This window comes from Cuculus canorus, chromosome 16, assembly GCF_017976375.1.
Source record: "Cuculus canorus isolate bCucCan1 chromosome 16, bCucCan1.pri, whole genome shotgun sequence".
Classification (NCBI taxonomy): Eukaryota; Metazoa; Chordata; class Aves; order Cuculiformes; family Cuculidae; genus Cuculus; species Cuculus canorus.
The window spans coordinates 8,927,225-8,953,321 of record NC_071416.1 but is presented as its reverse complement, the minus strand read 5'-3'; the positions used below and the strand labels follow the sequence as shown (position 1 = coordinate 8,953,321).

Sequence of the window (26,097 nt, the reverse complement as noted above, 5' to 3'; positions counted from 1 at the left end):
GTATTACTTTGTGATTCTTGCTCTGTTAGTCTAACAGGCTGGAGGTGACATGAAGGAACTCCTGAAGGAACTGTGTAGGTGAATATGGAAGGGGAGGGAGAGCCTGGGGAATAGCTGTCCCTTCTACCCGAGAAGATACATTGCTGCTCCAGCCGCACGGTTACTGCAGGTTGTGTAACCGACCCTGCTATGTTGCTGCTTGTATAATGGGGAGAGACAGGGTGATTTTTAACTCACGTTTTCAGTCGCACATTGATTTGTAACTTTTACCTGTGGTAAATGCGGATATGGAAGCCAGCAGCTGCACAATGGAACAAGTTGAGATGGATGTTCTCACTAGGACATGAACTCCAGAAGCACTGCTTTGCTTTGACTGCCAGTCTCTCTGTTGTGCATTCTCTCTAATTGTAAGAATAATTGGTATCTTCTGTAACTGGAATGAATTGAGGCCCTCTCTATGATCTTTCTAGGCCGAAAGCTGAATGTTTAGGCAGGGAGAAATCAGTACGCAATAAAGCTTTCTACTCCTTTGAACTTTTCTTGCTGAAATAACTGATGTTTGGAATAGTGTTCCTTAGCCCTCTAGCATTTAGAAATGCAAGAAAGAAGAGAAAGGCAGCTCTGAAAGTCAAATAGTACTCGTTTCTGATGTAGGCTGCTCAGCTAGCAGTTCTGCTGATGTCTCACTAACGTTGCTCTGGGTATCTCTTCACATTTGTGTTGCAGTGGTTTGGCAGTGGGTGTTGCTCTTTGCGTGTTGGAGTTACTCCTGGCACTGGTGGCCATTCTGTGCTGTTTGCTCACATGACTGAGGGGATGTTATTCAAGCTCTATTTGAGCAAGTTAGATGGCAGTATTTGTTAAAGATATTATTTGGCATCTGCCAAAGAACTTTCTGCTAAGTTTTCTGCACAAGACTCATAGCAGACTTTTTTTCCACAAGAGAAAATAACTCATTCCTTCACATTTGGGTCAGAAGTGTGAGGCAGCTGGATTGTGTCACTGAGAGCATGAAGTCAGTGGAAATAATTGCGCACTGGAAAGCAGGATCTTACTTCTCAGTAGCACTAGGCTAAGAGAAGGCTAGGCAAAGTTTCGGATAAGGCATTACAGCCCTCTCAATTACTTGCTGTTGTTAGAGCCAGTGATGTAACACAACACTGGAGTTCTGTGAATGGTGCCAGTGTCAGTGCCATATCCCAGAAGAATTAAAGCACAGTAGAACTAAGTCAGACACCAGGGATTTCAGTAGGCTCCTTTAGCCCTAGTGACCCTTCTCAGGGTCCCTCCGTGAACGTAGAGGATGCCTTAAAGATCACCCACCTGCTGGAAGAAGTGGTCTTTTCTCCAGGTGCTGCATATGGTGCAGGGCTGAGAGTTTCAAGTGTACAAAAGCATTGGACATCCGGTGGCTGTTGGTTATGAGGGAAATGTGTCTCACTTGGCCACCTCTGAAAGCTCAAGTGATTTCAAGGTATGTTTGTGGTCCTGGCTGTTGTTTCAGTTGGCAGAGTTGGTGCAGAAAATTAAACTGAAGATATAATGGAGTGACCGGTGGACAAAAGTGCTTTGCTGAGAGACAAAATGCTATAGTCATGTACCTTGTAATATCTGTTTAATGGGACACCAGGGGGGTTTCCAAGCTTTCCACATGCTCTTCTCAAATCTCTTCCTATTCCCTAGGAGATTAGGGAGGGAAAACCAGTTTTGGGCTCAAGGCCCTAGCTGTTCTCACAAGTTTCCAGGCAAAAAGACTACTTGTTGCACATACAGCAGGAGGTCTTAAATTAAAGGAAACATTTTGACTTCAGAATTCCAAGTTCTCAAGAGCTGGAGGGTTATTCACCCAGAAAGATGCATCAGCTGTGACACATAAGTGTTGAGCACGCTCTGGCATCTGATTTCTCTGAAACCAGCAGTGGGAAGTTTGATATCATTCTGAGTTAACTTTGAGGGCAGTAGCCGCGGTTCCATGATGGGGCACACAGATGCAGCTGCTTGAGTCCCAAAGTCTGGTTTAGGAAGTTGCTTCTCAGTCAGTTCTTTCCACTGTTACAGATAAAGTCTATTTACCTGAAACTGTCCAAAGTTTTCCCGAGCGCCGGGGAAGCCCAGCAGGTAAACTATCAAACCAGTTGTTGATTGCTTTGGTGTGTCCTCCATGCTGCAGCATGACTGCAAGGAAGGAATTCAGCTTCATCAGCTGACAGCTGCAAGATAGAAATCTTGTTGTGCAAGCACAGCCTGGACTTGGATCTTGCTGATCATGTACCATGGGCAGTTACTTTATGTGAAGCACAAAGCCAGTGGGATGCTGCTAAGTCAGCTGGGGCTTTTGGTTGCATCTGCTCTGTATGGACATAAATGGCTACTCAAGAAGACTGATGACTTCCTCCTCCGGCTGGTTTTATTGCAGCCTCAGTCTCTGTAAGCAGGGCTGTTCTGCTAATGATGCTTCTGTACAGACCAACGGAGTAGAATTGGATTGATATGGAAAAGCATTCTGAAAAGGCATGGTGGCCAAGGCACAAGCCCCACTAAAAATCCTACTGAGATAGTCTGGGACGATATGTTGGTAGGTGATAACTATTTGATATTTTGATCAGTGATTTAATTAATAATTTAACACATTTCAGACTTGTAATTTACTGGGACTTTTTACAGGGGCATGTAATGATAGGACAAGTGGGGATGGCTTTAAATTGGAAGGAGAAAGATTTAGATTAGGCATTAGGAAGAAATTCTTCACGGTGAGGGGGGGGAGGCCTTGGCCCAGGTTGCCCAGAGAAGTTGTGGCTGCCTCATCCCTGGAGGTGTTCAAGGCCAGGTTGGATGGGGCTTGAAGCAACCAGATCCAGTGGGAGGTGTCCCTGCCCATGGCAGGGTGTGGAACTGGATGGGCTTGTGAGGTCCCGAACCATTCTGTGATTATATGATTTAAAATGCCTTTGCATTCCAAGTGACCCCCCTGCCAGATCTCCAACCACCGCGAGAGCATTTCTGAGTAGTTCAAATGTCATCAGTCTTTCCGATTTTTGACACATTTGAGATAGACCTGTTTTGCCCATGCCTGTTCACAGCAATTCATTTCTCTAAAGAGCTGCTTTATCTTCCCAAAGTTAAACAGGTTCATTATTCACACTTAGTAATCACTTTTTCCCTTGCATAAGTTATGCCGAGATAGCGCTAAGTGTCTAATAATTCTACTTGCCTTATTTGAGCATTGGCAGAAGATTAACTTCATCTCACCTGTCTGGAATTTCCTTGCTGTGCAAATGCTTATTGTCTGCTCGGCATGAGGCAAGAGCATTCCTTAAAAAAGCACAAAGCCAGCTTCTACTGCTTTTGAGTACTCTGTGAAGCACTGCTGTCCACGTGGTGGCAATTTAATCTTGCTTTGGATCTACAGAAGGACACAGAATCAGTGAGTTACAGCACATTTTACTGGTGCTGCCTAATCTGATCCCAGCAATCGTGATGTGTTAGCCTTGCTGCAATGGCCTGATGGTCAGCTTTTCAGTGACGTGTGTGTCAGATCTTACCCACTCACCATGACATCCTGTCCTGCAGAACCAGGGGAAATACCAGGGCAAATCAGACACAGCTTCACGCTAAGTAAGTCCATCTGTTTCAGAGCAAGGTGAAGGAGCGAGCAGACAGCCATCCTTCCTACTCTCTGCTAAGCTGAAGTCAGCCTGTAATAGAGAAATATCCTTTACAGTGCTTTAGGTGTGTTTTAGTCCTAATCAATCTATTTTTAGTCTTGTCTTCCTTATGACCCGACTTATGATGCACTGCTGACATATTTAATAACATCGTTTTCACACCAACACGTCCTGCGCATCTGTTGGTTCATTTAAGGTAAGGACCCACCTCTACACATTACAGACAGCAATCTCAAGGAAAAAGGCGCATCACTGTAAGTTAGGAAATTTTCTTCTCCTCAATGCTGATGTTTTGGCTGGACATTAGCCTGTTGGGTTAGTCATGGTTTCCGGAAGTGTGTGCTCATGAATAACTAGCTCTGAGGTGCCTTTGTGGGTTTGGAACATGTAAGGTTCCAGCAGTCCTCAGCTAAAAACCTGCATTAAAGTACTTGATGGTTTTGGGATTGATTTAAGCATTTCGTTATTTTTTAAAATGGCATCCTGGGACATCTCTGCTGGCAATGGTGTTGGTGTGAGGAGCGGTCTCCTAGAGGGATCTGCTAAGAAGGGCACGGTGGTACTGTCACCAGTCTTGACCATTACCCTGTTAAATTAAACAAGATCTGATTAATGCAGGTGGTAAGTGACTGGCAGGCACAAACAGCAGCATCCACACATAAAGGAAAGGGGGTTCTGCCTCTGCCTGCAGCTCTGCTTATGCTCCTTAGCTTTTACTTAAAAAAGCGCTGCACACCGAGTTTGCCCTCAGTCTTGGGACCATTTTTCAGAGACTGAAAGAAATTGCTCCCAAGGGTGTGTTTGTCTACAGGTTTCTGTGATGTTGCACTCCTCCTGCCCCCAAATCCAGCCTTTCCCAGCAATCCTGATCAAGCAATAGCCACCAGCAGCAGTCACGATGGCTGCATCTGGCTCCAGGTGGATTTGGGGAGGCGAGTGACAACACAGTAGCCAAGGGCTAGTCTAGGGTATTGTGCCCACCTGGCCCCAGTGCTGCTCGGTGTCCAGCTCAGGGTAGATTTGGAAGAAACTAATCCCTAATCCCTGCGGTTGGTGTGTAAATATGACTGAGTCAGCCATCTTACTCCATAAATAGCAGCCCAAAAGCACTCTGAGCTCTCCTGAACTGACAGTGGGCTGCACGTTGAGATCTCCTCTTGAAACGGATGCCAGTCATGGTTACTCCTCGGGGCCGAGAGATTCCTTGCTGCAACAGACCCTCAGTAAGTGACCGGTAGCTTGCTAAACTTGGAAGATCTAAATACGAAGGATTCACTGTGCACATACAATTCTTTAGGCATAAACTATTGACCGAATCTGGGGCTAAATCTGGGTCCAGCCACAGTTGGGCTCCTCTCTGAGAAGGAGTTTGGGGTCCTTTCTGAACCTCGTGACCCAATGGGAGGGTCTTCCTGATTGTTTTATCTGATCCTGTCTTCTGTGCAGAAAATAATGAAGTGTACCTTGCCATGGAATCTTGTTAAACCACTGTCGCATTTACTATCAAACTTTGTTAATCGCTGTTTCCTATCAATAAACATATTGCTGCCTCTCTCTTAAGAGTGAAGTGCAGCACTGTTCACAACAGTTTCCCAAAAGCAGTTTGGATGGTCGAGAGAAAAAGGCTGAACTGACCTTGCTGTAGTGATAGGTTATAGCCTGGGCGCCCTCCCAAAAACCCCTTTTGGTGGAGTTTCCTATTAAAATCTGGCTCAAATCCATCTCCAGGGAGATAAGAGGCAGTGGAGAGGTGGGAAGAGCCTCTGCCAAACTCTTATCGGGAACATAGGATGCCACAGCAACCAAAGCAGGTGCTTTTTCACACTGGAATTTTACAGAGGCTGGAAATCCCACAGGAAACATTCCTGGTGCCTAATACATTCCTTTGCTTGCTGGACCATAGGCATGTCCTGCAGCATTGCCCTTCGGTTTTGTTTCATGCTTCTGAAATATTTTAAAGAGTTGTTTTACTGCTCCTCTGCTAAAACCAGCTTCTGTGAGAACCGCTGGGGGTTTTCCATGAGTTTCTCTATGCATTCTTAGACTTTCTTATATCCGAAACCACTTCACAAAGACACAATCCCAGCTACCAGTAGTGCCTGCCCTCAGACAACTTCAACTGTGCAACTTAAAACTGAGCCCAAAGCCTCCCCCATGACACTCGTTACCTGCAAAGGGAGCACTGATTACATTTTCTGATGGAAGAAAGAAACAAGTTGGTGCTAAAAGCAGCCAGGACCTCAAGTAGAAAAATGACTGAGGGCTGGTGCAGCAAACTTTGGCAGGACAGCACACAACATCACTGCACGGAGTCAAAACATGACCCAAATTCCTTCCTTAAACCAGGTGCTCATCAAGTGGAAACAAGAAAGGGAGGAACATGAGAAGTGAGTTCCTCCGTTGTGGAATTCTGCCTGACATTTATTTTTAGACACATAAAATCACTTTCTAGAGGCAGGAATCATCTCATTCCTTCTTGCTTGCGCTGTCTCTCTGTACAGCTGAAGGCTTTCCAATTTTTGCTGCCGCTGGCAGTATCCTCTGTTGAGCACAAATTCCCCACATCCTTTTTTGAGGATGCCTTTACAGCAGCTTCACCTTTCCCATATGCTGTCACATGGTGAGTAGCTGTGCGGATGAGGCAGTGGATATATTTACTTTGGGACTCACAGGGTGAAGCATCCTTTCCTTGAAACAAAATCCTTACGGGATGAATAGTTATCTTTACTAACACTTCTAACTCATGAGTAACAACTGCTCCCAGTGCACGTCAGTAGCTGGTACTGTCTTTCTGCCATGCACAAATGCACTCACGCTGTTTCCGGCCAGTCATCTCAACAGCTGCTCCCATCCCAGCCATCGTGGCTGCGCTGGGAGCAAGCACACACCATGGAGGACTCGGCTGCTGCAACCCACCTGCTTACTGCTGTGTTCCTCAGGGGCAGCATTATCTGCAGTCGTGCCTGGGCTGCGGAGCCCAAGGGAGCAGCTCCACACTGGTAGGGATTGCCTGGCAGCTGCCAGTGGACAACAAGCACAAAGGTCTTAAGCAAAAGCTTCAGCGTTTGAAGTGTGGATCGTTCAGCTGAATGGATGCCATGCTTGACATCCGGAGGAGCCAATTCAAACTTCTGCTCCAGTGCAACTCTAAGACGGCTGTAGTCAGCATCTACCATAAGCACTGCTCTGAGGATAAACTAAATTCACTGTGAAATTAAATGTATCTTTAATTGCTTTCCTGAAACAGAAACCTGTGAGGTTGTTGTTATGTTCCAGTTCAACTCATAGCCAGGAAATCCTTTACTACTTCTCAGCAGTCAAATAATCTGACTGCATTTCATCTGTGGATTTCTTTCAGCAATTTTTGAGTCACACTCCCACAAAAACAACAAAAGGGTTCTGTAAGAGAGTCGCAAAGAGGAATAAGGAATTATTCCCAGAAACTGGTATTGCCAATGGTCCCTCCTTGCTGCCTACCTCACTGAACAGCAGCAATCAGATGACTACGCTGCAGGGTGTCCCTGTTCTGCGACTGGACCCCACTGCTCATTCAGATGGGCTTTGCTATCAGGGAAACAAGAGATACCCAGCGTTCTCCTGCCTTGTTGAACAATTTTGCCTCTCTGCCACAAACAAGGCTTATTTTTCCATTTGGGATTACACTACGCTTTGAACAGGAGATCTTTCCTGGAGTGAGAGCAAAAGCAGCTGTCCCTCTGCAGAAGAGGGAAGGACAACCTCCGCATTGAAAGCAACTGATCCCACACAGCCCCATCCTCCGCAAGGATTAAGCTCTCCCAAGCCTGCACCCACATCCTCAGTGTGGTGGAAATTTTGACAGCTCATCTCCATGCCATGAGAAGAAACAGGATCACAGGACAGTCTACACCACAGACCGTGACAGGTCTGGTAAATGCCGTGTGAGCACAGCAGTTGTGTCAAAGGGCAGGGAATCTCTATAAACAAAAGGAGCTGTGTGATGTCATGTTGGTGCATGACATGTGAAACTGGGTGAAAGAAGAACTTGGGTTTGATCTTGCCAGAGTTGATTTGTTCTTTCAGGCTTAGAGATGTTAGGTGGGGAATGTACAGTGCTATTCTTATCTTCCAAGTTTCCCAACTAAAGTGTCCTCATCTCAACTCCTGGGAGATAAGGATAAATCCAATCAACCACCTACTGAGCTCACGTATCACAGAAGGAAGAACAGAGACAGAAACTGGCACCAGGGAATCTGTATGATCTGACTGAGTCTGAACAAGCACATTGGAGCCTGTCCCCGAGGCCAATCCCATCTCTCCAAATCTTTATCTAGTCCCTTACACTTCATAATCAAAAATGCCTTGAAGTCCACATGCCCGAGACTCGGCAGCAGCGCCCAGGCCACCCAGCACGCGTCGTTGCTGAGCTCATGTTCTCCTAGCAAGAGTTGGGAAGGATTCACTCCGTGCCCTTCCATAGAAAAATTATCCAGTCTCTAAACTCCACTCCCCTGAGTTGCAGCTAAGTCACAGCACGGCTGGAAAAGGTCCGGATGGAGCATGGGACACCGCTGGCACATGGTGCCTTGGATGCTGGTGCTCTTCCTTGGCAAGCAGCGATAAAGGACAGCTGACGTGAAAACGGGGGCCTTGCTTCTCCCCCACAAATGTTTGGCTGCATGAGGTCTGGTTTCCAATACTGCTATGTCATTTCGGCACTGCGGGCTGGTCTCGCTCTCTCCCGTAACATTTTGTAAGATGGAAAAGGCAGTTGTTTTCAAAGGGTAACCAAACAGTTGCTTTGGAAGAACTGTTTTATGACACAGATAACAATATGTAGAGTACTTTCAGTTCTAAACAGCGAGTGTGTTGTTTAAGGGTATTACAGCATAATCATTCCAAGCTTCCTGACCATGTTTCCCAGAAAACTGCTGTAAGCTAAAGGGCATCAGAAGCTTTACTAATACAATCTGTTTTTAAGCGAACCTGAGCATTGCAGGCTAAGTATTATACCTTGGGAGTGAGTTCAGGGGAGACAAAGGGTGGCTGAACAAATAGAGCTGTGCTGCAGTGTAACCTGTGTGCTGATGGATTCCCATAAGTGACCTTTCAAGCCTCTCAGGACAAAAGCAAGCGTTTTTGTAGAGGACATCTGCCCCCTCAACACTTGCTTGGAAGCAGGCACTGGAAATAAGTGAAAACTGCAGTGTTTTGCTCTGTAACCACCACAAAAAAACAGATCCAAGGGTTTGTTAGAAAAGGTAATTCCATGCTAGTGTTTCTTTAGCTTCTGTTTTCACTCTTGAGTCAGTGCTGCAGCACTGTCTGAACAAGTCTTCTGGGTACTAAACACTAATAACTCACGGATGAAAGTTCCTGTCACCTATCCTCACATTACTCAGCCTCTGGCAGCAATCATTTGCTATTTTGTGGAACACACTTACTTCTAACACCTCAGAAACGCTAAACCTATAAAGCTCATCCCGTTTTTCCAAGGGGGGAAGGGGGACTTTGTGGCCAACGCCAGCAGCAACGCAGGAGGGGCAGGGGGAGCAGCCACCAGCCCGAGGCCAGGCATGGCTTTGAAGTGGGGACCCTTCGGCAGCTCTGTTAGGGTCATCAGGCTGCCAAAGTCTTTGGATTTCTTTACTAGGAATAACATAAACAAACCAAAGTTTCCTTTTCATTACCGTCTTTCGTTAAGATTTTTACATTTTTGGTTTGGTCAGATTCTGGTTTTGATTGACACAAGGCAGAAATTCTCATTTCATTAAAAGAAAGATGAGGAAAAGTGGTCAAGAGGCAGCGTTTCACCCAGCTCTGGATGGCAGATCAATGGTTATGAACCATGCTCAGCCCAAGAGCTCTTAGCCCATCTCCTTACCTGGCATGCCGAACAAACACTAACGGAACACAGGGCTGCCTGCTCCTGGCTTCTCCGTTCCCCGCTGTCCGACCGGGCCTGTCTGAGAACTGGTCACATCTGCTGTGCCTCCTCTCCTTTGCTCTCAGGCAGCTCCTTGAACACAGAAGGGAACAAAAATTACAAACTGAGAAGGGGAAGAAAAGAGGGCAGGGAATGAGGGGCGGAAAAAAGCACCTCCCTGGTCCCACGCGTGTGAACGAGGCTGGTGGTACCTGAGCAGGTCAGTGCTCCTCAACAACTGCTGTCTGTAAAAAAGGGGATGCAACTTCTTCTCCTGCTTGTTTTGAGACTTCAGTCCCCAAAAGCCATGGGAAGCTCAAGTAGAAACAAATGTGTAGGAAGAACTCCTGCAGCAAAGGAGGACTGGAAAATAGTGGCGGTGTGAGTGAAAAGCAGTCCTGTGCCACAGCAGGTGTGGGTCTGGCCCGGCAGCATCACCGGTGCTGTGGTACCAGGTGGGTTTGTGGCAGTGGCTTTATCCTGAGCGTCACAGCACTCGTTTTCCTGCCCAAGTCCAGGGTCCTCTCTCAGGTCACACTCTCTGGCACCCAGTTCAGGCACCTCTGAGCTGGGCACAGAGCTCACATGGTTTGTCCTGCATCCTCAGCTGTCTCCCTCTCCTCCCTGCTTTTGGACACAGCTGACTTCCACAGTCTCCCTTCTGCTTCCCCGGAACAGTCGGAGAGTGCTGGCACTGGAGGAGCTCAGTCCCATGGTTGGATCACTGCACAAATAACACGTGCAGCAGCAAGGAGGGCGTCTCAGCGGGGACAGGCTGGGCACGCAGCACAGGGATTACAGTCAAAAGAAAGAACCTGCAACCAGAAGAAAAAGATCTGCATGCTTCAAAAGGAGATAAAATCAGTGCCCCTTTGGAATAGTGATGGGTGGATTTGAACAAGTTTGATGTGTTTTAGCACTCCTCAAGTCCCAAAGTGTCTGGAGGGCTCAGCTCACCACCAGCCTCAAGCGCCAGGGGAGGGGGCGAAGAATCACCTCTGGCAAAACAGAAACATGGGGAAATCTGCAGGCAAAAAGAATGAAATTACCTGTTTTGTGACTAGGTAACAACCCCTGAACCAGGGGTGTTGACAAGCAGGATTACAAGGTCACATCCCCTCCACATCCCTCTGCACACCCTGAAAAACACTCCCTTGGTTTCCTCCAGCAGCCCCTGCTCTCCTTCTCCGTGACGTCAAACGTGAGACAGCTATGTATGAACTCACTAGAAAATTTCCCGCTGACTCCTTTAACGTTTAATCATTCACCTAACCCCATTTCCAACCCTCTGTTGCTGGGCCAGCGCTTGCTGTTTTCTTGTCGCGGTAAGGCATAACGTGTCCGAACTGCTCTCCGGAGGAGCAAGTTGACTCCTGCCGTGGCGGTTTCGCCGTCTGGAGCAGCCGCTGCGCCCTGAGTCATCGCCACACCTGGCTGCGGCGAGAGGCCTCGTGGCACAGCCGGAACACACGGCCGTGCCTGCGTGGTTGAAATAAACATGGGTTTAGGGGGTGGGTTTGGCTGTTTTAAGTATTTAACGTGTGATACAGGGAAACCCGACTCAGAACAGCGTGGGCTTGCGGGTTTGTGTAGAGCTTCTAAGATCTGAGAAATTATCTTCTGTAGTAAATATCTGAGTCATCTCTGGGAGAGAGCTACAACCGCATTTAAATGTTACCACATACTTGTCCTTAGCTACAGTTTATAAGGAAAAACAGTTATCTAACTATGAGGAAGAAGCTTATGCTGCCGACTGTTCCTCTTCTCTCTCTGGGCTTTAGAAACTTCAGTGAAAACCAAAAGGGGTTTTTATCCTCTTAAATTATTTCACCTTTTTAACTAATTAAAGTTATCATAGAGTCATGGAGCGGTTTGGGTTGGAAGGGATCTCAGAGCCCATCCAGTCCCACCCTCTGCCATGGACAGGGACACCTCCTGCTGGATCAGGGTTGCTCCAAGCCCCATCCAACCTGGCCTTGAACACCTCCAGGGATGGGGCAGCCACCACTTCCCTGGGAAACCCGGGCCAGGGCCTCCCCCCCCTCATTGCAAAGAATTTCTTCCAATGTCTAATCTAAATTTTCCCCCTTCCAATTTAAAGCCATTCCCCCTCATCCTATCACTCCATGCCCTTGTAAAAAGTTCCACCCCAGCTTTCCTGGAGCCCCTTTCAGTACTGGAAGCTGCTCTAAGGTCTCCCCGGAGCCTTCTCTTCTCCAAGCTGAACAGCCTGAGGTTGGCCTGTGGGCAGGGTGGTGGGAGCGGAGGGGTCAGCACTGTAGGATGCTCGGGCAGGCTTTTCCAGCAAAGCCCATTTCCTGGAAACCGAGCAGGGCTCCCATGCTGCGATATTTGTATCATGCTATAAAGGTCAATATTTACCAGAAAGATTCCCTGCTGTCACATTGTTTGCGAGCTCACATGAGATGAAACCACTGGGCAGAAATTCCAATGTGGGGAGACCAGGGTCAAGGGTGGGGGAGGGGAGCCTGTGGCAGCGGGAGACCTTGGGAGAGGTCTGGCACTGCCGAGGAACAGCCTGCAAACAGCACCAGTGCCCTGAATGTCACCTGCCTTGAAAGCTCCCACAGGGACGCTGAAACCTGCCCATGCTGGGCTGTAACGCCCCAACAGCCAAACACACACCGAGCCACCACCAGGTCATAACGTCCTTGGCAGAACAAGATGAACAACATTTGAGTGCTCACGAGACATCCTGGAAGAGTGAGTGACACCAGTGGCACTGACCTTGAGAGCTGCCGGATGGCGCAGGGCATCACCTGCCTTCCCAGACCTTGGGTCCCGGTGGCACCAGCCGATGGATGGGGAGCACAGCGGCGCTGAGCATATCCAACACAGGCCAGGTGAGCCCCAGTTACTTGACCGTCTTCTCCCACTTGAGTGAGATGAGGGCTGAGGCCTCCTTGCAGTCTGGCACAAGGGTCACAGATGCCCATCACCTCCCCTCCCAGGGCGGGTCAGACATGTTTGGTCCATGCTCAGTGCTGGGAGGGACATGGGGCTCCGCAAGGCATTGCTTCTCAGGAGAGGAGGACAGGAAGGAGCTGGGCGGCTCTCCTTGCTCCTGCAGCACCTACACATGGGGGTGTTTGAGCCCTCAGAGTTTCAGCGGTGGGACATAAACTCCTGCAAACCTCCGGGTGAGAGCAAGGCTACAAAAGCATCCGTTGCATTCGCTTGATCTGATGAGACAAAGGCTCTGTGCAGGCTGACATCCAGATGGGATAAAGCACTCAGAGTATCAAATAAAAATCCCTTCTCTGTGCTGGCATCCAGCAGGAAAGCTGTTGCCCAGGCTCTTCTCCTGGCCAGGGTGAGCCCAGCTGGGACGGTGGGCAATCACCACCCTTCCCATCTTTATCAGCCGCGGGGCTCTGCCATTGCTCACGCGTTGGCGCGGGGCGGCGGTGCCATTCCTCCCCCCTGCTAGCCCACACAGGCCATTTTAGGTCACTTAGCACAAGTTCTGACTCACCTGGAACACCTTACCCTCTTCTCTCTAGGCCACTTACGTATCCAGCGGGAACCAGGCTTGTGTTGACTCAGGCTCGTTGGGAAGAATAATTCCCACTGCACAGAGTCACTCAGGGTACCAGGGTATTCCCCCTCACCCGCCTGAAGAAGGGGATGGTCAATACGTGTTTCAAGGAGCCAAGGTGGCGTGGACAAAGAATGGGGAGTTGGTTTCCCAACAACAACCCTCCATTCCCCTTCTCCTTTAGACCAAGGACACCAAACCCTTAGTGCTGAGTCAGACCTCGCTACAGCCCAGCGGGATGGGAATCCCTGGAGAAGCAGCAGCCAACACTGGAAGCTCCGGCTACTCCAGCCGTTGACCTGACAGCGCTTGTTTCCTGCTTTGCCCTCTGCCTCAGGAGAAAGCATCGCACTGCAGCAATGCTTCGTTTCTCACAATGCTGTGATGGAAACCCTTCTCATCTCCTGACCCAGCTGCTCTTGGATTGCGCCATCGGCACTTGGCTGCTGCCTAGGGACCCGGAGCAGGTCGCACCTGGGGACCGGGCTGCAGCCCACTGGAATAAAGCAGCTCAGCAGAGCAGAGATTAGACATGGTGATAACTGAAGGTGGAAAAGGGTCGAAAAGGGTCTCCTGTGCAGCTTCTTATGTGGGATTTCAAGGCCAGGCTTAGCAAAGCTGTGAAGGGGTGGCCAGGAGCAGCCCTGGCTCAATACAGAGGTGTGAGGGAGAGGTTTCCTCTACTGTTTTTCAGCCATCCGCTTGTCTTTGTCCCTGACCTGGGGCAATGTCAGAATCACTGAAGTGCTTCATGCCCAGAACTGGGGCAGCCAGTTGCAAGTCTACGGTTCCCAGTTGCAAGTCTGGGGACCCCAATGGCAACCCTGCAGCACTAGGTAGATGCAAGCAGACACCCAGGGACTCCGGAGCGCTGGAGAAGCAAGGATCAGAGAAAAGACCAGCACTGCCTTTAGGATCAGCCCCATTCCTCCAGCCTGCCATGGGTGAAGAGCTTGTCATTGCAGCAGGAAGAGCCTAGGATGTGTCTGTGGGCACCAAGGGGAGGTTAAAATCCCCTCCAGTACTCGGTTATGTCAGCCTTCCTCAGACGGGGGAAGTGCGGGGGCAACTCCCCAGAGCACATGTTTCGGATTTCTTTTAACAGCTCCTTGCTGGGTGGAAATATTCCTCTTTGAACCACAAACTGCTCCTGGCAACTAGTCAGCTAAAAGAGAACTATAAAAGAAGCAAACTCATTCAAGGCAGAAGATGGAGGCTCTGTGTCATCTTTGCTAACGACTGGAAAATGCCTGAGAGGGCACCTCGTGGACTTCCCCAAGCGACAGCTGCAAGGCTTCAGAAAGCCCCCCGGCAGCCGGCAGAGGTACCCCAGGGCACGGCTCAGGGCTGGCAGTGCCTCTTCGCTCACGGCAGCACTCGGTCAGGTCTGGGGACAGACCTGGGGCACAGGATGACACGGTTGGGTTGACCCAAGAGATGCGAGCTTCACCCTGACTGCACCAGCAGCAAATCCCAATGCTGACAGGGTCCCCTCCACCGGCGCTCAGCCTCGCCGAGGCTGGGTTTGGTGGCTGCCGTGCCGTGAGGGTGGCGGATGTGGTGAGATCGGGGCATGAGGTATATGCAAACTCAGGTAAGGGCAAGCAGAGTGAGAAGATGATGGGCTGAGACTCACACCACCACCTCTCTCCTCCAAAGGAGAGGACTCTGGTGACAGAATAGTATAATAAAATAACTTCTTTAGTTTCTTTCGCTGAAAAACATCTTCCATACACAGTATAAAACCAGGCAGTTTGGAAATAAATTTAAAGTTGACTGTACCAGTGACTTCAGGGCATCCTACACCCAGTGTGTCTGTCATCAGGAAACTCCTTCCTCAGAACCAAGCATGACAAATGCCAGTGAATCCTCTGAGGGAAACTGTTAAATAACTAAAAAACCCCACCAAAACCAAACCCACAGAGTTTAAAACAAATCCGGACAGCTTTCTAAAAAGGAGGACTGGCTGCATGATTCTCTTCTGGTAAAATATTGACCTTTGCTGAGTGCTGGAAAACTGTGGGCCAGCGCGCAGGGAGCTCCGAGAGCTGCAGCAGCTGCACGGAGAGTGGGACCCATCGCTCACCTATAGCTGCACCTATAGCTGCATTTCAAGTAAAGTTTGGAATGATTAATAAATTAATGAAGCCACCGAAGAAAAACCCTAGACAAAAACCACCCGAAAAGTTCAGTTCATGTTCTCAGTGGAGGAGGAAGCGCTCGCGGACCTTCTCCTCGATGGAGTGCAGCTTGGCAGCCCGCAGCGCGCTCAGCAGCTCCTTGGTGACCTCGGAGTGCCCCTCTTTCAGGTGGGTGAGGAAAGCTCTGAACTTCTCCTGGACGGCCGCTCTGTTTCCCAGCGCCTGTTTCTTCGACGAGCGCTCCAGGATTTGCTGCAGGCGCTTCAGCTTTCTGACAGGAATGTTCTGGTACACCACAAAGTCTATCATGGCTTGTTCACAGTCATCGTCTGCTAGAGCTGGTGGGAGAAAACAGCCCAGAGGTTAGAGGGAAGGTGGCCACAGGACACTGGGAAAGCAGGTTATGGTCCTACCAAGCCTCTCCGTGGACATCTGCCCAGAGAGATGGTGGATGGCCCATCCCTGGAAACATCCTAGGTCAGGTTGGATGGGGCTCTGAGCAACCTGATTGATCTGAAAATGCCCCTGGCTCATTGCAAGGGGCTTGGACGAGGCGACGCTTAAATATCCCTTCCAACCCAACCCTCTCTATGATTCTATAGCATCATCCTCACCTGATCATCGCTCTCCAGCCCAGTGAGCCCTGCAGGGAAACCCACCACTAACAACCCATATTCCAGATCTGGGAAGGTGTTTTAGCTGGTGCAGCCCCGTACAGCTGTGAACATGAGCTGGGGACCACCTGCCCGTGCACATGAGTCCAGGTGGAGCGTGAGTCCCTGCCTGAGGATGCAGCAGCAGCCGGTTTGCAGCAGCTCACCCTTTGCCTGAGTCCAGGGGGAAGACGGAGGGAGCTGCCTCACGCCGTTGGCAGGGACACGGTGGAAAGAGCAAGTCAGAATAAGCATATAACAAGTGGAAAAATGAAATTAGAAGGAAGAAGGAGGCAAGCACCAAACATGGCATCACGGAGCAGCCGAGGCCAGGGAAGGCTGGCTCCAGCCCGCGTCACAGGCTGAGGTTTCCCAGCAGCGACACAGCCTCTGTGTTTCTGGTTAGGAAACGACACCGAGAGGTTCCTGTAACTTTGATAAAAGCAAATACACCTTTTTGCTGCGGGAAGAGGGGAAGTCCAGAAAAGCTGAAGTAATCGCAGTAAGTATATATGTATTATTTGTCCTGAAAGTTTCTGTTTTCACGTGTGGGCTTTTATCTCTTGGGACAGCGCAAGCCCCACGTCAGCCCCGAGTAGGGCTTTTGGACAGCCCCAGTCCCAGGTGGTTAAAGAGCTGCTGGAGAGCATCCAGCGTGAGTGCAATCACTAAGAAATTCCAAGAGATCAAGGCCAAATGATTACTCAATCAAGGAGAGACTGGCCCAGTTTTGTGGCCTTGTAAACTGGGAACGGTTTCACTGGTTATAGTGGGGTGGGTTGGGCTCCCGTGCTTTCTGGCTCTCCTGTAGAACCGGGGTTTATGTTGAATTGCTCCTGCGGTTGCTGTTGCAGCAGGGAGGAGAGCAGGAACCCACGTGCCTCCAGAGTGCAATAATGACAAACCAGAGATAAAAATACCCCTCGGCTCCCATTGCTCACCAGCCTCCGCACGCTCTATTAATAGACGAAGGGTTGGTCTGGCCGCGGGTGCCGTTGCTCAAAGAACAGCAGCGCACGTGCTGCTGACTCCGCTCTCACCTGACCGCCCTCCCCTCCTCGGCACCACGTCCTGCTGACGACAGAGCTCCCCAGCTCCTCTCCCCAGCAGGATCACGCTCCTGGCACGGAGCTTGTAGGGTGAGTCAGGCTTCGTAAGGAGAAATATCCCACAGTGGCGGTGCCAGGAGAGGAGGGAAAGGCAAGAGCTCCTCTCGTACGCTGATGTAGCCAATTAATGTCTCACTATGAGAAGAGTCAATCTCTGGCACAATCTCCCCAGAGATACAGTGGAATCCCTGTCGCAGGAGGTTTTCAGGACATGGTTGGACAGGGTGCTGGATAATCTCCTCCAGGCTCCTTTTCCCATGAAATGTTGGACCAGATAAGCTTTCAAAGTCCCTTCCAGCCTGGGCTGTTCTACAGCTCTGTGACAGGCTTTTTTGGAAGGTCAAGGGTTCAGCTCCAATGAACTTTGATTCTGCTCCCTTCAACCTCCATGAGACAAAGCTGCAGCTGCAATAAAGGCTTTCTGTAAAACAGGCTGAAAGCCCGGGAAAAGTGGGCGCAGGAGGCACGGCAGGAACCAAACTGAGCAGCACAGCCCTTCACACCGCATCCATTTACACAACATCCCGCCATGGGGTATCGCTGTCAGCTATCAGTTACAGCCCAATGGCTACTAAAACCGTTCTCATGTCCCAGCATCCCCAGTTATCCTAGTTCCTGGTAAGGAATGGCAGGATTTCCTGCCAGCTCTTGGTTCTTGCTAAGCAAGGAGCCTGCTTGGGCTCTGGCTGAGCAGTGGCCGTTGCTTAAGCCCTGTACCCTGTCCCTGCCCTACACGACCGACCCTGGAGGAGGAGAAAGGCAGAGAGTCTATATTTTATCCATAATTACTATGAATTATGGATCGCTCCATATTGTTACAAGCTATTTCACCTCATTTTGCATCGAAGTAGAAAGAAGTCACCAGGAAGTTTGCTCTTGCCCTGGCAGCATCATGGTCCCAGCATCCCCCCTCCACCCATGTCGCTGTGGCTCACCTGGTCCCTGTGTGCTGTTGCTTCTCCCCAGTCTGCAGGAGGTGCAGAGGGTGTCGTGGTACTGGTTGCCAGGCACGTTGGTCACCTTCCCCTGCTTCTGACAGTCCTGGTGTGGCTGACACGCCTTGGTGGAGTTGGAGGAAGAGAAGAAGCCACGGGGACAGGCGCGGCACTTGGTGTTTTCAAAGGGAGTACCTGCACATGGGGAGGCAAAGGGACCATCAACCTTCTCCCCAGCCACACTCCTTGGTGGTGACGAGCTGGCAAGGGAGCAGGGGCGGGAGCTGGGGCTCATGTCGGAAGAGCAAAGAGTGCCAGACATCAGTCAAGCATGGGGATAATCATGTTTTGGAACCAACCACTGCCTGCAGCTCCTCTGGGAAGCATGCACAGCCAGGCTTTTCCCAGCCATTTCCCAAGCCAAGGTGTTCAACACGTGCTGCCAAATTGTCACCAACCACCAGCCACAAGAGGAGATCTCATCTACTACTGAAAAGGACCACCTGGGAGACACCTGCTGGGATGATGGGTAGGCTGAGTGCCAAAGGAGCGTTTTGATTCATGGCAGAGTCAGGAGCCTCCTGGCCAAGTAAAACTGAAAGTCATGAAGGAGGTGAAAGCTCTGCTGGCTTCTGCAGCACTGCAGTTTCCACCCGGGCTCCGGGCCAGACCCGTCACCGTTCCACAGGGATGGTGCCACGTGAGCAAGAGTGCACAAGGGTTTCTTATATGTTCACTGTGAGAAGAGGGAACGGCCCTAATAGGAGCGAATTTCACACCCCTTTTCCTCTCCTCATCACACACCTAATTAAGAACACAGCCTCTACCTTGTCACAACCCACTTTAAGCCATCGCTTTGGCTTTAGCAGGAAATGTCCTCTCCAGCTCAGCTGATGATCCCAACATCTGAGCCAGTATTTGCAAATGGACAATCCGCAAGAAGCCCATGTCCCCAGAGGTGCCGCACGTGCGTCAAAGCACTTATCCAACTCAAAAGCCAGTGAGCTCTGCCACAGCCCCGAGTCACAGCTCTGCAATGACAGTGTCCAGGTTGTCCCCATAAGCATTCGCAGTGCCGGGGCTCTGCCCACCCACACTGGGTGCTCAGTCCTTGCTGTGGGGTTCAGATGTCTGGGCTGAGCTGCCATCGTTCCCCATACAAGAAGTCCTTTCCTCAAAAGCCCCACCTTGCTCACACGGCTCCTCACCCTACAGCCAAATTTGATTCTTCATTTCAAAGAGCCTCCCTGTGTTGTTTGCAGACTGAGTTCACCTTTAGCTGCATTACTGCCCTCCCAGAGAACAATTAAGCCCTGAACCTCACCCTTAAACACCAGCTGAAGACAACAAGGATTTTATCTGGCTGGGGAGCCTGAAGTTCTTCTGTGCCATGCATGGAAGGACTTCAAAAGCCTCTCCACTTCAAAGCATGAAGTAAGACAATGCTGCTTTTGCTGATGCTGCCCACACAAGTTTCTTACACCCAGCTGTGGTTTCCAGGCAGAGCCTGGTCCTCGGTGATACAGGGAGAGAGGGAAACCTGCTTGTAGGCAACTTCTATTTTCAGAAGTTTTGTGCACACACAAATGGAAGAAACCGAGGGCCCAGGCAGAGCCACGCTGGGACAACAGCGGGAAAATGAAACCCCTGAAATCTCTTATGACTTATATCTCACCAGGGGACAGAATCTTGGAATCTCACCCAGATGTGAATCAAAACAAGGCTGAGCTTACTGTTTTGGAATATGTCCATGTTTCCATTTCATGTTTTAAAAGCAGCCTCTCCAAATTGCTCAATAAAAACTAAAAAATCAGCCCCAGAGCTACACGCATTCCCAGCCCTGCTCTTGCATCATTAGCAGCGCTTTTCAGTCCCCACAATTAGCATTCCCATCTCCCTGCCTGCGAGGAGGAGGGAGCTGACAGAGGAGCAGAAGCTGTGGAGCTTTCCACCTGCGGAAAGCCCCGGCAGGGTGAGATGGTGCTTCAGGAGGGGTGAGTCCCAGCCGACCCTGCCTGCTGCGGCAGGTGAAACAGGGGATCAGGATTGCTGTGCCCCATCTCAGCTGGGCGATTCCAAAGGCATTCAAAGCAAAAGCAGGGGAAAACCAAAGAAATGACTCGTGGAGAAAGAATCCATAAGCAGTTTCAGGTGCCAGCAAGGATGGCACTGCGCTGGTGAGCAAAAGGGAGTCAATCAGGCTCTGGGCAATCATTGGCTGCTGTATTTCTCCTTGATTTTTAGAACTATTGGAGATTTTGGGTTGCGACAAGAGCCTCGCAAGCACACACACACCACTGCTGCAGCCACCTGGTTAGGGCACTTACCCAGTTTCTCGACGCCATAGCCCGGCGGACACTCAGAGTGCTTGATGCAGAATTCCATCTCCGAGTAGTAGCCCTCCTGGCACTGGCAGACGCGGTTGTGGGTGGAATTGCACTGCTGCACTTCCACCTGCTTCTCCTCGCAGATGGTGTTACAGTACCGGCACTTCTCCAGGTAGTTCCAGTACTGCGTGTAGTGCAAATCTGGGCAGGGTTGGCACACAGTCTGTCTGTCCCTGGTGCAGTGCTGTGCCACACAGGTCCCCGGAGGGCACTGCTGGCAGGTGAGCTTCTCGTTTGTCACAGCATCTTTCCATTGGTAGGTGGGTGGGGAGCTGAAGCTGAGCTCAGCCAGGAAAAGGAGGAGAGAAGCAGACATCCACTGCAGCAAAGACAGCGCAAAGAGCCCTTAGGTCATCCTCTTGCAGAGGCAGCAGCGACAAACGTGGCTGCTGTGTTACAGAGTTTGTCAGTGTTGTAGAAGCAAGAAGTTATTTTCCCCACGCTCCTCACGCTCTCCAGCCCCAAAGAACCGGTGGCACTGGGAACCAGCCCCTGCCCCACCTGTCTCCCCACTTGCTACCCCAGGTGGCAAAGCGTCCTTCCCAAATGATGCTCCTCAAACTCATTTTGTGGTGCCTTCACGACCCCATTCCTCTCTTTTGGTACTAAAAGCAGCTACAGCATAGTCTCCTCTTTTCACCCCTCACCGCTGCATATCAAGAAGCAGAAGGAAAGTTTTCCAAACTAGCAAATACAAGGATGCTCCATACAAACTCTAAACATTTTTGGAAACCCAGGTACTCAGTATAGGACCAGAGAATCCCAGAGTCTTGTTTATCCTTCCTTTCCTTTTCAAAGCACATGTGCTCTGTTTTAACAGCAGACGGTACATTACCTTGGATGAATGCCTTAAATTTGGCACGTGGGAGGATAACATAGCGCCGTGTGCTTCCGAGCACCGTAATCAGAAGCCTGGAGAGACAGAGTGGGCTCCTCAGGGGCTGGTGCTGAGGACAGTGGCTGGGATGTAGCTCCTCTCTGTAGCAGCAATGCCAAACCCACCGTCCAGCTCTAAAAAGAAAGAGAAAGAGAAGGGTAAGGAGCGCTATGAAAGGCTGAGCTTTCCTATCTGCTTTCCAAGCAGTCTTTTCTCCGAGGGAGGTACCAACTCAGCAACAGAAGCTGAGTCTCAGAGTGCTGGCGACTGCACACCTGACGCACTCATCGCCCGACATGCGTAAGCGCTTCGAGGAGGAAAGAACCCCAGCCCTGGAGCAGGTGTGACCCACGGCAGCGGCCAAGGAGGGAGCAGAGGAGGGAGAGGTGGAGGAGAAGAGGAGGGAGAGGCAGAGGAAAAGAGGATGGAGAGATGTAGGAGAGGAGGAGGGAGAGGCAGAGGAGAAGAGAAGGGAGAGGTGGAGGAGAAGAGGATGGAGAGGCGAAGAAGAGGATGGAGGGGTGTAAGACAGGAGGAGGGAGAGGCAGAGGAGAAGAGGAGAGAGAGGCAGAGGAGAAGAAGATGGAGAGGTGTAGGAGAGGAGGAGGGAGAGGCAGAGGAGAAGAGGAGAGAGAGGCAGAGGAGAAGAAGATGGAGAGGTGTAGGAGAGGAGGAGGGAGAGGTGGCAGAGCAGAGGAAAGAGAGGTGGAGGAGAAGAGGAAGGAGAGGTGGCCGAGCGGACGAGGGAGAGGCAGAGGAGCGGAGAAAGGAGAGGTGATGGAGCAGCAGCTCGCCATCGTACTCCATGCTGTCCCCTAGGAGCAGCTGCCCTCCCTTCCTCCCCTCCCCACCCCACCGCACCCCGGGAGCGGCTGCACTGCCTCCCCTCCCCTCCGCACCCGCGGCTCTCGCTGCGCCGCGCCCGCCTCTCTGCTCGCCGGGCAGCATCTTTATAGACGCAGCCCTTGGGAAAGACCCCTGTTACGCAATCGATCTGCGGGATCCCGCTCTGCCCGGCCCCGTCCCGGGGCTCCCGGCTCCCCTGCAACCGCTCAGGCTCCGGTTCATCCGCGGAGCCGCCGGGGTTCGCGCACCGCGGGGCTCCCGGGGGATGCGGAGGGTGGTTTTCCTTGGCTGGGGGAAGGCAGGGAGTTTCTGCAGCAAACACTCTGTTCCCTGGTTGTAAGGGCTCAGCGACGTTCCGCTAACAGCACTTCTGTCTCACTGTCGGGTTTCACCCCGAACAGCCCCAGCACCGCTTCTCACCGTGAGCAGCAGAACCGGGACGGTGAGGCTGTTCCAGCTGAGAACTCGAGGAACCCCCAACTCTGGCCGCTGTGAGACCCCCTCCTGCTCAAACAGTTTTGGTGCTCAGGCACCGCGTTCCTCAAGGCAGCTCAGAGCTTCAATTTTCTCCTCTGAGGAGCACCAAGGGCGACACACCAACTCCGACACACCAACTCCAGCCGTAACCCTAAACCTTTTGTGGGGTAACAACATCCCGCAGCCAAGGAGGTCAGCATTGGAGTCTCTGAGTGGTGGGACTTGGCTGTAAGTCTTGGACGCGGAGGTTTTAATAGTCACTGAACTCAGTGCCTTCCCCGGCACCTGCTCACCCTGCACCGTCCCTGCTTTGTCCTTCTGCCCCTTCTCACTAGATTTTTCTGAAACCAAGAGCATCCAAGGATAGCGCTGCGAAGCACATTGCGTGCTAGGAAGGCAGTGCAAGCTGCTCCTTCTGCTTCACCTGCGTCTGCTCCGGTCCCCCCTGTAACCCAAGCACAGGGGGAAGGGGAAAAACCCACAGAATTTACCTGTCTGGTGTAAAAGTGTGAGCCCAGGAAGAGCATAGCGTGCTCACTACCTGAAAACTTGCCTTTTCTGCTCCTGCCAGACACCCTCTCTCCTACCAGGAGTGGTGCCACAAGGCAAAGAGGAGTGGGAAAGCTGCAATTGATTCCAAACAACTTTTAGAAACAGTTTAGCTTTTCTTCTAGTTTTTTAACTTTCCAGTCAGTGGAAGAGAAGAAAACCCAGTGACATTCAAATCCCATACTGACCACGGAGCCCTGAGCTGGGAAATCAGATGGGTTTTGTACTCCACTCCTGTTAATGTCACAGTTTGCCACCTTCATCGGTGAAAAGAGCAAGAGAGTGTGCTGTGAGCTGCACACTGGGCTGCTGCCGCCCCTCACACAAACCCCACCGGTTCCTGGGTCACAGATTCCTCCTGGCTTCTCCCACCAGCACAGCCTATGGCTCCCGGGATCCCCAGCAGCCCCCTTGCTGCAGGCAGGGCTCTGCCAGCCCTGGCTTAGCAACTTCAACTGCAGGCTGGCCACCAGGAGAAAACCCTTTGTACGTCTTATACCAACAGACCATCGCCCCCCACCCCCCACCACCCCCCGTGCCATCTCTCAGGATGAAATATGGATAACAACCACTGGTCAGCAAAGTCTTGCTTGCTCAGAACCAAAACCAGTAAGAGACCAGTCTGAAAGCAGCAGCCAGTTCATAAACACTTGCTTCACACACACAACTTCTCAAGCATCCCCGTCTGGAGATATAGAAGGGTCTAAAATCTCCCCTCCCACAGGTTGTTCTCTGCAGCAGTGAGAACATCTCCATTTTCCCTCTTTCAGCTCAAAACCATTCCCCCTGTCCTCTTCCTGCCCTCCCTGATCAAGAGCCCCTCCCCAGCTTTCCTGCAGCCCCTTTCAGTACTGGAAGCTGCTGTAAGGTCTAACTGGAGCCTTCTCTTCTCCAGGCTGAACAACCCCAACTCTCTCCACCTGGCCTCATAGCAGAAGTGCTCCAGCCCTCGGATCATCTCTGTGGCCTCCTCTGGACCCATCCCAACAGTTCCATATCCTCCTTATGTTGGCGACTTTATTCTTACCACTGCTGTAGATCAAACCTAGAAGCACTAAACTCACAATTTATGAAAATAAAGGAAAATCAAACCCAGTTTTCTGCTACCCAGAAGAAGAAATAAACTCCAATAGTCAGAAGAAATGCAAAGCTCCTTCCACTAACATCAATTTCTACCCATTATGGTTAAAGAAAAACCTCTGCCTCTAACTGGAGTCAAAGGGGTTTGTTATTCATGTCCGAGAGTGCTGTCGAATAAGCAGAGGGCAGTACCCAGGCTGTTTACTTGCACTCAACCCCAAACGGACGAGAAACTGATTTTCACTACCCGCTCTAAAATAGATTTTGATTTTCCTATTGCTTTCTCTCAATCACTTGTAGCTCCCCAAAGCAATCCTGATGATTTGTGACACCTTTTGACACCATCCATGAGCCAAGGACTGCTGGGGCTTTGCTTCCTCAGCAGACATCATCTCAGTAATTGACTCTATATCAATCAATTCCTGGGGCACAGCCTCTGCTGGATATTTCTTTTGGGTGAAACTCACGGCTGATTTGAATCATGCAGGAAACCCCACACTGCAGCTCACCCCACTAGGGAGCTGAAGCCAGATGTCTTCTGCCCGAGACTCATCCTGTTCCAGGACACCTCGTGGTGCTCCAGAGCGGCCCCAGTGCCACCGCAACGCATTTCCTTTCCTGATGGGCAGAAAGCTGATCTCAGTTTTCCTACCATGGCTTTCACACGGTTCCCGAGTGGTCCTCAGCCCTCTCGCTGACACATCTAGACTTTTCCAAGAAGCTGCAACCGAAATCTGGTCATCTCAACTTTTGCAAACTCATGAGTCGGTTGAAGTGATAAACACTCACACTGCGGTGGTTGTAAAAGCGTTACTCAAAAGTAACCTGAATGGTTTCATTTCTTCTTTATCCCTCTTGGTTTTCTGCTTAGATTGAATGAAGCCCACCAAAGACCTGCTTACACCTGCTAACGGATGGAGGAATCCACGAGATATGTGAAGTGAATGCAGGCGGCACGGCCGGGGTGGCACCTCACGGCGGTCCCTGCATCCTGTTGGGGTGGATGCAACGAGCCAGACCCCTCGAGCACACAGCTCCTCACTGCACCACAGCACATCACCACCAGCTATTTTTGTTCTGAATTTAACAATGGCAAAAATTCACCGGAATGATGAAATACAGCGTTATTGGGACAGAAAGGGCTTCTCCAGGCAACCTCCACCTTTTAGAGGGATGAGAGTCTGATAGAAAAAACACCTTTGATTAATCATTTTCCGTCTGTCCTTTTAATTGCCCCATCTTTCACCTCCCAGGATGGGTTTGTGAGGTCGCTGCCTGACCAAGGGGAAGCCACAGCTCGACTCGCTGCTGACTTTCTGACCTGTGGAGGTAGCTTAGAAAAGAAGTTCAGCGTCATAGTCTCATGGCTCCGATTTCATTTCCCCACATCATTTCACACTTCTGAGAGCTTCAGGGTGTCTGGTAGCATTGCTTTTTCGAACCTGCCCTTGCAAAGTCAGGTTTCTCACTAATATTGAGAGGAAAATATGAAAAGCAAAGAAATTCCTCGCACTCCATCAGCGGCCACTTCTCCAAGCAAAGACACAGGGCATCTCTTTCCTCATAAAACAGTTGCTTTTAGGTTTTTTGGTCTCTTTCTCAAGTCTTTTCAGCTTTATTTAGGAAAAGCAGCAGGGAAAATTTTTTCCGTGACACACCCCTCAAACTGGAGACAACATTCCAGGTACAGTCCTAGCACTGCAAGGCAGGGACAGTAGAGACTGATATCTCTCTTCCTTTACGATCTGTGTCTCATGTCTCATTTGCTTCCCCAAATCAGCAAGGGTGGTCCATGATTGGTTTCCCTCTCCCAACCACTCAGTAGTAGTTTGGATCAGTTCCTCCAACCACTTGAAACAACGTTGTTTTTTCTGAAATAATTCTTGTTTTCACTTTCTGGTCTCCATAAATGAT

The 26,097-nt window shown here is 50.5% G+C and overlaps 1 protein-coding gene and 2 long non-coding RNA genes across 4 annotated transcripts; 1 reads left to right on the top strand and 2 right to left on the bottom strand.

Annotated features, from left to right (window-relative positions):
* Positions 1–85: 85 nt before the first annotated feature.
* LOC128853814 (uncharacterized) lies at positions 86–11,627 on the bottom strand. The gene is made up of 3 exons (XR_008452592.1): positions 9,783–11,627; positions 9,529–9,663; positions 86–3,695 (listed from the first exon to the last, which is right to left on the bottom strand). It is a non-coding gene; the product is annotated as an uncharacterized LOC128853814 (long non-coding RNA).
* Positions 11,628–15,230: 3,603 nt separating this feature from the next.
* TNFRSF6B (TNF receptor superfamily member 6b) lies at positions 15,231–22,240 on the bottom strand. Its single transcript, XM_054081136.1, has 5 exons — positions 22,131–22,240; positions 21,190–21,365; positions 20,295–20,673; positions 17,968–18,162; positions 15,231–15,608 (listed from the first exon to the last, which is right to left on the bottom strand). Exons 2-5 carry the CDS (start codon positions 21,229–21,231, stop codon positions 15,331–15,333), a joined length of 894 nt encoding a protein of 297 aa, XP_053937111.1. The 5' UTR covers positions 21,232–21,365; positions 22,131–22,240; the 3' UTR covers positions 15,231–15,330.
* On the top strand, positions 21,246–25,032 carry LOC128853787 (uncharacterized). Of its 2 annotated transcripts, none has more exons than XR_008452539.1 (3): positions 21,246–21,572; positions 22,479–22,746; positions 23,999–25,032. It is a non-coding gene; the product is annotated as an uncharacterized LOC128853787 (long non-coding RNA). The 2 variants fall into 2 exon arrangements; XR_008452538.1 differs by having other exon boundaries at positions 22,479–22,782.
* Positions 25,033–26,097: the final 1,065 nt, after the last annotated feature.